The sequence below is a fragment of the Dendropsophus ebraccatus genome, chromosome 11 (assembly GCF_027789765.1).
Source record: "Dendropsophus ebraccatus isolate aDenEbr1 chromosome 11, aDenEbr1.pat, whole genome shotgun sequence".
In the NCBI taxonomy this organism is placed as follows: domain Eukaryota; kingdom Metazoa; phylum Chordata; class Amphibia; order Anura; family Hylidae; genus Dendropsophus; species Dendropsophus ebraccatus.
This window is the reverse complement of record NC_091464.1, coordinates 32,511,933-32,524,716: the sequence shown is the minus strand read 5'-3', so window position 1 is coordinate 32,524,716 and position 12,784 is coordinate 32,511,933. Positions and strand designations below refer to the sequence as shown.

General features: G+C 37.8%; 1 protein-coding gene across 3 annotated transcripts in view; it reads right to left on the bottom strand.

Annotated features, from left to right (window-relative positions):
* Nucleotides 1–12,784, bottom strand: part of NLGN4X (neuroligin 4 X-linked) — a 246,498-nt gene that overhangs the window by 10,841 nt on the left and 222,873 nt on the right. For all 3 annotated transcript variants that reach the window (XM_069945079.1, XM_069945081.1, XM_069945080.1), the window contains one exon: nucleotides 6,352–7,141. In XM_069945079.1, coding sequence (XP_069801180.1) covers nucleotides 6,352–7,141 — 790 coding nt within the window. The remainder of the gene's footprint in view (nucleotides 1–6,351; nucleotides 7,142–12,784) is intronic.

Sequence of the window (12,784 nt, the reverse complement as noted above, 5' to 3'; positions counted from 1 at the left end):
GGGTTGGAAAAAAAAGTGCTTTGTCATTAAGGCCTACAATAAGCCGATCACTAATGGGTTACTGAAAAAAACATTTTTTCTTCTGCTGAAGCCAGTGACATTTCTAACAGAAAATCAGTACAACCCAGATGTTTTCTCTTCGCTTTTGTGAACTACCAAAGGTCAGTGACATTTTAGAACTCTGGCATGACAGATGATACCCAAGAGGCCAGCAGGTAAGAAAAATATTGATATTTTTATATTTCTAGCTTTCTTGATGACATAAGGATAAAAGTAACTGTGACTAAGGTTAAAAATAGGTACAGCAAAGAACAAGCATTATAAAAATATATAGAATAGGATAAGCTGATGTCTGTGAGAAGCTTCCTATATAAAATAATTATATTTGATATAACAGGCAAAGGTTATCGATTCAAGCAATATGTTTAAACCAAAAATATTTTGGTTTGAAACAGTTGAGTAATATAAAAATATGTTTTGTTCCCTTAGAACAATACTGGACATGCTTGCAATCCTTTTCTTAATCTGTAAACTAATGTGTTTAACTACAACTGTACAGTGTTGGGCACCAATATATAAGTAGGACATGGCTGAGCTGGAGAAGGCGCAGAGGAGTGCAACTAAGGTCATTAAGGGAAAGGGTGGGCTACAGTAACAAGACATATTCCACCGCTAATCAAATGCCGATCGAGTTCGGATGGACTTGGGCATATTCAAGGTTCGCTCATCTCTAGACATATAGTCAAACTTAGGGATATTTAGTTTATAAAAAAAAAAAAAAAAGGTCAGTACTCCAAACTGCTTTACTGGACACAGGATTACATTAAAACTATACGAGAACGGCACAAAGGATGAGGGTAAAAGATGTACCTTCATCCTCAACGCCCCATGCGCAATAGGGGGCTATCAGCAGGTTATATTCGTGTAACCTGCTAAAAGTTACCTTTTAAGAGTGATCTCATCACAATGTACAAATATATGAATGGACAGTACAGAGATCTTTCTAGTGACCTTTTTATACCTAGGTCTGTAACCATGACAGGGGGGGCATCCTCTACGTCTAGAGGAAAGAAGGTTTCACAATCAGCACAGACGCAGATTATTTACTGTAAGTGCAATGAGACTATGGAACTCTCTGCCACAAGATGTTGCGATGGCTGATAAACAGGTTCAAGGGAGGCCTTGATGCTTTTCTTGAAAAGTGTAATATTACATGGCACTAGATTTCTGGTGATACAATGTTGATCCAGGGATTTATTCTGTCTGTCATTTTTGGAATGGTATGGGGCAATTGAGTCTTGACTTTTATTTAATACAAAGATTCAACTTGAAGAACTAACAACCCAAGTGGCAGGGCTGTTTTTTGGAGCCTTTTTCTTCCTTACCCATCTCTTACAACTACAGTCTTATAGAAATCCCCTATACGAAGTAAAGAAGAAATTATGTAGTTATATTTTTGTCTATGTGTCCTTTTTATATGTATAATAAAATTATAACAATGTTGTGTTATATTCTTTGTTTTATAATTCAACTCATCACAAAATCACATAATAACACTGTAGTCTGTACTCTGCATAACCGAAGTGTTATATTTTGAGTTTTTTCACAAGACATTCAGACCTTTATTAAGAAAATTACTGTCCCCCAGAGCAACATTGAGTGTGTCCTTATTTTTAATTCAATGCAAAAATTACAAGGTTAAAGCACTATGTGGGAAGAACTGCTAAAATGTGCTGATGAAAAAAATGGTGCAGTATGAAGGTTAGTGCTCAGACACAGCTTATTTTCATCCTGCTGGTCTTTAGCCATAAAATATCAGCATTAAATTTCCCTTTCTGTTTATTGATCCTGTATACTTTTATATTAATTATACTTATATAGCCTAGAGCAGTCATTTTGCTAATGCTAATACCGTACTTTAACAGTGGGTTGTAAAGCCAGTTCTTTGCATTTATTGTTGAAGCTTTATAATTACAGCAACGGTAGCATCCATTAAATGGTCTTCTAACTCTACATTATTTTCTTTACTGCTTCAAAAAGCAAAAAATATTTTCAAATATTTTATATAAATCTAGCCAGATGCAAAAAATAAGAAACGTGCATGTGCTAAAACTTACTAGGCCTTGAACACCAGAAATATCCTGAACTGATTTGCCCACTAAGAAAATATATAGTTAAATGATGTGTATTGAAAATGCGTATTCTCAATATAAAATTGAGCTCTATTAAAGTTTATCGGAAACTGGCCAGCTATGCACACAAGGTATAGAATAACGGCTGTAATTGATTGATCACAACCATCCAAATAATCAACATGATCATCATTTACCAGATGCTTTTGCAAAATACAGCCTTTTTTTTTCATCTGTTCACACATTGTTTTATTTATAGGCCAGATTTATATTATGTATGAACAGCCTCCGCTGTCTGAGATGTTTACCTGGCCGATACAGTACCAGCCAGGTGAACATCACTTCATGTTAATTGGAATTCGGTCAAATTTGGGCGTGCCCACACTCCAATTAACCATAGCGCACAATGTAAAGTACGGCCGGGAGCCCTACTTTACACTGTGTGCACAGCCTAGTGTATTTTGTGCGTCTGCTGTTCACTGAATATCAGCTGATCAAATTATAATAAAGTACACATGTATTTTTTTGGTGCGGCCACATAGAACAACGTCCGTAGTGTATACAGAAGGGGAAATTTATTAAAAGGCTAAAATGCCTTTTTTTTAGGCACAGATGGGCCCGGCGTAAAAATATTTGCAAATGGTCTATTTGGGAATATTTTATTCGCATCGGGCTGATCAGTGCCTCCTGCACCTGTGGGGCGGAGAGGGGGCGTTACGGGGGGTGCGGCACATTTATAATTTTCCAGGGGAAATTATTAGTGAAACTCTTAGGTTTAGCTATTAGGTTTCAATTTATTCGCATGGACGTGCTCCGTGCGCACAGGATTTATGTATAGGCAATGCACCTCTACATAAATCCTTTGAGCTCCGGGGCTGCGAGGACATTTGTAAGCCCGGTGTAAAAAACGCTGTATTTAATAGATGTCCCCCAGAGTGTTTACACTACGGCCGTTGTTCTATTGAAACTAACATTATTTCACACTATCTATAAAAAACAGACGTTATTTATTGAAAATATACATAGTGTGAACATGGCCTTACTGTGTGTGTGTGTGTGTGTAAACAGAGCCTAAAGTATAATTTTATTTCAATTTGCTGTGTTTGGAAATGCTACAATATGGGAATTATCATTCTGCACCGTTCTGCACTAAACATATTCTATATAAGGGTATCTTCACACGTTTTGCCGACAAAAATATGCTCACTTTTTGTTACTTAAATAATCAAACATTCACCGAAAAAAAAAAAAATTGGTGAACATGGCCTGCTTAAAACTCCTTAATTGTTCCGGTTCAGATATGCTACAGGATAGACTAAGGGTCCTATTAAATGGGCCGATGGGGGCCCGATAATAACTGTAAACGGGGCCTATTATGCTGCAGGGCTCCTCTTGCGGTCTGCTTCTCCCCAGATCCTGTGCGCTCCAGATTCAGAGCGGCCTGGCTGAGCTGACAGGCCGCTCAGCCAATCACTGGCAGGGACCACTCTGAAGCTGCAGCGAGCAGGCCCTGGGGAGAAGCAGACCCCAAGAGGAGCCCTGCAGCATGGATAGGTAATGTATGCAGTTTAAACAAGGGCTGCAAGGACATTGGTAACGATTATCGGGCTGTGTAATAGGCCCTGTTTACAGTTATTATCGGGCCCCCATCGGCCCATTTAATAGGACCCTTAGTCTATCCTGTAGCATATCTGAACCGGAACAATTAAGGAGTTTTAAGCAGGCCATGTTCACCAAATATGTATACAGTTTGGAAATCTTCAGTTGCGCATCACTATTACACATAATGCCTGGTCAACGCCCGACAATTATAGGTCTAAACCTATATCAACGATCAGCAGATGATTGTTGTCATCGGCTGATCGTTGTGTTTATTACACGGAGCGACAATCGACCAGTTAGGGGCGATTTGGCCGATTATCGTTCCATGTAATAGAGCCCTAAGGCTCTGTTCATACACAGTTAAATAGGACTGCCGGTTTTATTAGACGCCCAGTTTTTAATGACAAATAATGGCCGTTACTTTATAAAAGTGGCTGTTATTATGCATTAATTCAACTTTGTGTGAACAGAAGTGAACATACCCTGTAGGTGAGATAACTGAAAGGCTTTGTTCATAAGTGCTGATGTGAAGTATAAAACTTGCAATTCATTGTCACATTGGGGAAAAAAAATATTATCAGAACACTGCAAAAATGATATACTATTCAATACTAATCTGTAAAAATAAAGGTTCTATGTTTTTATTATTTGGTAGCACATTTAAAACAAAGCTTAAAATTCAACCGAAAAAGTAATTTGACAGAAAATATCTAAAAGAAGAGAACATATTTAGGCTTAGATGAAAAATATAACCCACATTTTATTTCTAAGGAAATATAATGTGCTATACTGCCATCTAGTGTTTCCCCTCTACGATGTTTTCACTGCAGCAAAAAAATGTTTTTATAATTGTGATTATTTTTTAAACCTTTCAAACATTTTCCCAATTGTAAATCTCCTAGACTTTTTAATCTTAAAGAAGATGATTTCATTTAATTATTTTCTAAATTCTTCATTGATTCTCTACAATATGAATCACATTTATTTGTATTGAATTTAGTGAATTAATTCTACCCTATCTCTTCATCATCATCATCATTATTTTATTTTTTTTGGTCAAAGAGAAATGGCATGTCGTATTTGTTGTTATAAATGTTAACCTCAAGATGCTAAGAAATCTATTCCCACGGTAACATGCATTATAAATGTAAGCCCTCTCTCAGCTTCAGCTCAGTCCTACATGTGTAAGATATAATAACGGCACTAGCAGTAGAAATTCTAAAGCTTTATGTCAGAAGCTAGGTTTGCTGTAAGCTCATTTGATACTGTAAAACCATGACATATTTTACGGTATCTCTTAAAAGAAATTTAAGGTTCAATTCACACTACATTTGCAGTGTTTGTTTAGTATATGTGCGCAAAAGCTTTATATGAAGGAGGTCAATAGAGTGTCTATATTACTTCTTCCAGCTTGGTATGTCTCTGTATACTTGTTATTTTTAACTATATGTAATAGCATGGCCTGTTTTACTTTTTTATACATAGGCACTCTCCATAAAAAGCTCTAATGCTACATAAGTTATCCCCCCCCCTTCCCCCAACATAGGAGCCTGTGGGAGACATATGCAACCGCATGGCTTTGTAGTGATATATGTTGGACACATCTGTGAAGGTATAAATTATATAAGGGGATTCTCACAATGTATATTCTTGGAATATACTGCAATTACTTTGCCAATAGGCCATAATAACAGTGATTTTCTGTGGCTATCATTCCACTTTTTATTAAACAAAATTGTGTGAAAAATTGAACAATGTACCTAAAGTACATATAATAACGAGAAAAGAAATCCTGTAGATGATGTGCTGTAACAACATGGCTTAGGTGTGGTTTTGAAGGTACCTTACCACCCCACCTCCCAAGCCAATCATTGTATAGGGATGTATTAAATTGTTTAAAAGGAGCTGCATAGATCCCTGTTACCTGAGCGCCCCCTTGTGGTGGCTTATGGAAAATAGAATTTTTATTTTGCAACTCTATGAGTGTGTTGCTTTATAAACTCTTTCTCTCTCTCTGCTCTCTTTAGAGAGAGCACCAAAAACAACAAGCCTGCAGCTTAGCCTTGTTACTACCTGTATACAGTTACCATGTGCAGGCACAGCAGAGCAACAGGGGTTGACAACAATTTTCAGACAGAAGGGAACAGGATTAGATAGAAAAAATGCTTAAATGCTGATCTATATTCTTTAGTAATAATAATAATAATAATAATAATAATAATAATAATAATAACTAAGAAAAATCTAGCCATCTGGCTATTTTAATAGGGCTGGGGACACCAAGGTAGAAAGTAGTTGTCACCCCTCTTCATGTGCAGTTTCACGCACTATCCACAAGCTTGAATAATGCATTTATCTATAAAGCTTGTCTGTGTCTTCTTTCTGCTTTAAAATTGCCTAATTTTATTATGAATAGTGTCAACTAAGGGGGCAGCTGGGCCCACAAGAAAGAGATAGCCCAACTGCGGAGAAGCCCCGCCTAGGTGACACTGTTCCTTTAACTCAGTATAAAATATTGTGCAATATTTTTGCTATACCACAATTACTTTTCATTTAGTTAGCGTTATAGTATCACAACACTGCTTTAAAAAAAATTCTGTAAGATATTTAAACATACCCAGTTTTGGCGAAGTTAGTCCAGTATGTCATAACCACTGCACTGAGCATAACATCATTCTTTGAGAAGTTGCAGTTGAAAAGTTCTGTAGGACCAATCATGGGAATGCCAAATACATAGGGAACTTCATCACCATGAGCAGAATCAGCCCAAGATGGTTTCATTTCACTTTGGCAGTGGTGATAAAATGCATAGAAATACGTTGGAGAACCATATCGAGCGTGTAAATCAGCAGTTGCAACAGCAGGAGCCACCCATTGGTGATCTGTAAAAAGTGCAACCAATGTTTTTCTTCGTGTTTCTGGATTTTCTTTATCAGCCCAATCTGTATACATGAACTTAATTGTTTCCCGGAGTGTATCTTTTCCCTCTGGGTATCCATACAAATTGTCTACAAAGTTGGACACTGAAAAGTCAAAGTCGCTTAAGGAGACACCATCTTCGTTATCTACTATACCATCCACAAATTTTAAGCCTTCTCCTTGATTAACTCCAAGCATAATATCATAATTAAGAAACTCCCCTTGTTCCATGAGTATCTGAGGGTCATCTGGAATGACATCACCATCAATGACTGGTCCAAAGGCAATGTGGTATGTAGCTGGTGTGATGGACTGTTGAATGAGTTCTTTGTACTCCTTCTCCCGAAGACAATCGACCAAGTCAATAGTATCCAGCATGTCACAACCCACTTTATCTGCCAATAACCTAGTATACTTGGCAGGCTGGTAGTTCACTGCCCAGCTGGAGAGAGCTGTTCCACTTTGTATGATTGCTTTTTGAAACAAACCTGCAGGTGCAAAATTTGTAAATGCAAATGAAACACTTAAAAATCATAAGACAATGCAGCTTTTACTAAGCAAATAATATGTGCACTGTATCTGCACTTGCTAAATCAGTGTTCTTAGAACAATAATACTTAGCATGAGATGCATGATTTCTGATTGAATACAATTTACTATTATTAAACTGATAGCAAAATTGGAGCTGTAAACTATTCTAAAATCCTGACTTGCTTTACAGATATCTTTAAAATTGCTAGATAAGCATTTTTTACTCACAATTTACTCACTGGTTAAGGAGATTCACAGAAAATTCACAGGTAAAATGTACATTAGATTATATTTTAATCATTAACATGAAAAGCTTATTTCAATAAAGACCATGAAGGTTACTCATCTTACCCATGTTCTATGATTGCTTTTAGTCAAATGTTTTTTTTTAATCCATGGATTTTAGTAATAAAAGTGTCAATTATTCTTAGAAAAACTTAAAGGGTACCCTGGAGGAAAAAATAATTGAATCAACTGCTGTCATAAAGTTATAAAGATTTATAACAGTAATAGCTATCATTGACACTCCAGCTGTTGCAAAACTACAATTCCCATCATACCTTGGTAGCCAAATCCATATATTTGGTTGTTTAGGCATCATGGAAATTATAGTTTAGCCATCACTGGTTTATAAAGTGGAAAGTTCAGAGATGGCAGCAGAGAGCACCATGTCAGACTGGAAAGAATACAACACTTCATGTGGGACATAAAGCAGCTGATAAGTACTGGGAGACTTGATTAAAAAAAAAAAAAGAATTAATTTACAAATCTGTATAACTTTGAGACACCAGTTGATTTAATGTTTTTTAATTTTTCTTCAGTGTACCCCTGTTTTCACCTCTTTTATTGTTCAATGTTATAGCAGTATTATTATAGCATTATTAACCCCTTCCCATTAGCAATCTGTATATATATATATATATATATATATATATATATATATATGCGTTCCTACTGTACATACCCATGTGTGTAATAATTTTTTTTTATACAAGTATTAAAAAAACACTTATAAATCGCCTCCAAGAAAAGTTTAAAAGACCCCCTTTACCCATTATAAAAATAAATAAATAATTTAATAATAATAAAAAAAAAATTTCTGTTACACCAATATGATATTAATAAAAAACTAGAGATTATGGGGCAAAAAAGGACTCTCCAGCCAGCCCTGTAGGTGGAAAAATAAAAGCGCTATGGCTCTTAGAAGGCAGGGAGGAACATTGCATTAATTTGACCTGGACTTTTGTGCATCAAAGGGCTCTGTCTTGAAGGGATTAATATTTCTTACTGAAGCATACAAAAAGTCTATAGTCTTGCACTAAATATATAAAATATAAGACATTTGGTGCTTACGGGCAGGACGTGAGGCTGGGGGGAATAAAAACTTGTAGTGCCCACGCTGCGCCACATAACAAAGCTTCCGGACCCCGCCGGGGGACATCTGTTCCGGGTACATCCCGACCCCAGTTCCACATTACAGACGGGTGGGATTTAGCCTGTTTAGCCAATCAGTGACTGCAGCGGTGCCCGCCTCGGTCACTAACTGGCTGAGCCAGGCATCCGTCAGTCGGGTCATGATGTAGCCAGCTGGGAACTCAGAAGACAGCAGTGGTCAAATTGCCTGTGCAGTGTACAAGAACCAATGTGCCAGTATGTATATGTAGGTCAGCACTGAAGGTATATGTTATTGAGTATTCTGTGGATGGTAAAGTGTGGTGCTGAATTTTGGTCACTAGATATCTCTGTATATTTTAAAGCAGAACTCCGACCAAAACTTATTTTTTAAAATGTTATTACATAAGGAAAGTTAGACAAATTTCTAATGTACACTAATTATAGGAAATGCACATATAGTGCTATTTCCCTCAATCTAGTAGATCAGTAGATCAGTCAGGCTTGGCTATGTTCACACAACGTCAAAAATGGAGAAAAAACATCCGATTTCACTATTTAAAAAAAGTCAGTTTTTGCAGCAATTTAACTGACTTCAATGTAATTGCATTGAAGTCAATGGGAAGATGGACGTTCTATGCACACAATGCATTGAAAAACGTAAGTTTTTGCCGCAGACGTCAAAATAATGAACATTATTTTCAGACTTTTTTTGCAAATAGCGGACGTTTTGTATTAGTTGTTCACACACAGTTCTTCTATTGTCACCGTTCTTTCTCCATTTTTACTATTAAATTCAATGGATTTTTCAATTAAGCCACAACCAAAGGGCAATTAGTAACCCCAAACTAAGATAATGTGCAAACACCTGTCATTGCACTAAGGGGATGCCAGGCTTCGAAAAACGTCTATTATTTTAGACTCAAAGTAACGGACGTCATTTTAAACGGAGCCGAAAAAAACCGTGTGAACAGGGGTGCAGGGAGGCAAGGAACCTGATGGCCACACATGCCTCCCCTAGACCTCTAGGGGGACACCCAGAAGGGCGACCGCAACCTAGAAAATCCTTGTGACAAACACACGTGAAAAGTGAACACACAGTGACAAAAATTAAATAAAATAAATAAATAAATAAAGATGTGTGCTGTGTGTTACAGCCCGGACATCCGGCCGGATCTATAAAAATTACCCATAGCTCTCAACAGCTGGAGACCGGAAAGCTAAAGGTGAGTGTGCTCAAGGGGTGATAGTGAAGTACCGTGCAAAGTGCTTTCACTCAGTGGGATCCCATCCCCAGTGAGTTACGGCACCCTGGGGTCACCACTCCCAGGGCACTTCTGGCACCTCGGCTCTCAGCCCCCTCGAGCCCCTGGCACAGATCCGGAGGGTCATGGCATCTTGCACCGGCTGACTTGCCGCGCCAGCCACCAAGGCTGAACAAACATTTAGTGTAAAAAAAATTTAATTTTTACACTAAATCATTGATCTTGTCTTAATTTTTTCATTTTCACAAGGGGTTAAAAATAAAAAAAGACAAAATATGTAGAGCAATTTCACCTTAATACGAAATACCCCACATGTGGACATAAAGTGCCAGGCGGGTGCAGGGTAAGCCTCCAAAGGGAAGGAGCGCCATTTAGTTTTTGGAGGCTGGAATGGATTTTGAGGGCCATTATGCGTTTAAAAGGCTTCTGTGTTGCCAAGACAGTTGAACTCCCCACAAGTGACCCCATTATGGAAAATACACCCCTCAGGGAATGTAACAAGGGGTGTAGTGAGTATATGGAGCCCACTGGTGACGGGCACAAATGTGGAACAATGTGGCGTGAAAATGAAATGTTACATTTTTTACACTATAATGTTGGTTTAGCTTTAAATTTTTCATTTTCTCAAGGGATTAAATTAGAAAAAACACACAAAATGTGTAGAGCAATTCCCCCTGAGTCCGTAAATACCCCACATGTGGACATAAAGTGCCATGCGGGCGCAGGGCAAGCCTCCGAAGGGAAGGAGCGCCATTTGGATTTTGGAGGCTGGATTTGGCCTGAATGGATGATGAACGCTATGTCGCATTTATAGAGCTCTCGTGCTGCCAAAACACTGAAAACCCCCACAAGTGACCCCATTATGGAAACTTCACCCCTCAAGGAACCTAACAAGGGGTGCAGTGAGGATATAGACCCCTTGATGATGGGCACATTTGTGCCATGAAAGTGAAAAAATGAAAATATTCCCTTTCACGTCACATTGTTCCACATTTGTGCCCGTCACCAGTGGGGTCCATATGCTCACTGAATCCCTTGTTAGATTTCTTGAGGGGTTTAGTTTTCAGAATGGGGTTACTTGTGGGTGGTTTCCAGTGTTGTGGCAGCACAAGGGCTCTGTAAATACGACATGGCCCTTGAAATCCATTCCAGTCAAATCCAGCTTCCAAAAGCCAATTGGCGCTCCTTTCCTTTGGAGGCTCGTCCTGCACCCGTTTGGCACTTTATGTCCACATGTGAGGTATTTCCGTATTCAGGAGAAACTGCGCTACACATTTGGTGTGTTTTTTTTTTATCCCCTTGTAAAAATGAAAAATTGAAGGCTACAACAACATTTTAGTGTAAAAAATTGAATTTTTCCTTTTTTACACCACATTGTTCTGAAAATCTGTGAAGCACCTGTGGGGTCCAGATGCTCACTGCACCCCTTGTTACATTCTTTGAGGGGTGTAGTTTCCTGATTGGGCTCACTTGTGGGGGGTTTCCAATGTTTTGGCACCCCAGAGCCTCTGCCAAGCTGAATAGTACAGTCAAAAATGACCAAGTATAACGGAGGCATTGAAATTCACTAGGCGCTCCTTAATATCTGAGGCTTGTGGTTGCGTCAAATAGCGCAATAGGGCCTCATATAGGGTATTTCTATAAACTGCAGAAACGGGGTAGTCAATATTTGGGTGCATTTCTCTGGTGATAGGTTTATAATTATGAAAAATATTGGATTACAATAAAATCCCTCCACAGAAAATTAAGATTTTCAAATTTCTTACACACTTGGCTTTTATTTCTGTGACTCTCCTAAAGGGTTAATAAAATTTATGGATGTGCTTTTGCAAAGTTTGGGGGGGGGGGGTGCATTTTCCGAAGTGGGGTGCTTTGTTGGTCTTTCTAACATACAGTCCCCTCAAATACACTTTATGGCTGGGTTCACACTATGTATATTTGAGGCTGTATTTGGTCCTCATGTCAGGTCCTCATAGCAACCAAAACCAGGAGTGGATTGAAAACACAGAAAGGATCTGTTCACACAATGTTGAAATTGAGTGGATGGCCGTCATATAACGGTAAATAACTGCCATTATTTCAATATAACAGCCGTTGTTTTAAAATAACAGCAAAAATTTGCCATTAAATGACGGCCATCCACTCAATTACAACATTATGTGAACATAGCCTTTCTGTGTTTTCAATCCACTCCTGGTTTTGGTTGCTATACAGCCTCACAAATACAGCCTCAAATATACATAGTGTGAACCCAGCCTAAACCTGAACAGGTCCCTAAAAATATCTGATTTTGAAATTTTACACAAAATTTGGAAATTTGCTGCTAATGTTTTAAGCCTTCCATTTTCTAAAAAAAATGAAAGATAGTTTAATAAATGCTGCCAACATAAAGTAGACATGTTGCTTATGCTACTTAATATATAATTTATGAGGCATAACCATTTTCTGTATAATCAGAAAAGTTTCAAATTTGAAAAAATGCTTTTTTTCACAATTTTTCAAGTTATTTTGGATTTTTTCATAAAGATTTGTTATAAGTATCGACTCCAATTTACCAGAAATGTAAAGAACCATATGTCACGAGAAAACAATCTCAGAATCAGCCAGATAGGTAAAAGCATCCCAAAGTTATTAATGAATAAAGTGACACAGGTCATATTCATAAAATTTGTCTCTGTCCTTAAGGCCATTTCAGGCTCTTTCCTTAAGGGCTTAATGTAATAATTAATACTTTACTTTAATTAAAACTGCAAATGTTTCTTCTAATGATGCTATTTTTTTTATCACAATAGCAACATTAGAAGAAACATTTTGATTTATATGTCCGTTCAGCTGATTGGCTTAGCGGACATATAAAGAGCCGAGCCGACACACTGAGCTCAGTGTGCCGGGGACCCGCGAAGAGAGAAGATAGAATAGAGAAGATAGAAGAAAGATAGAATA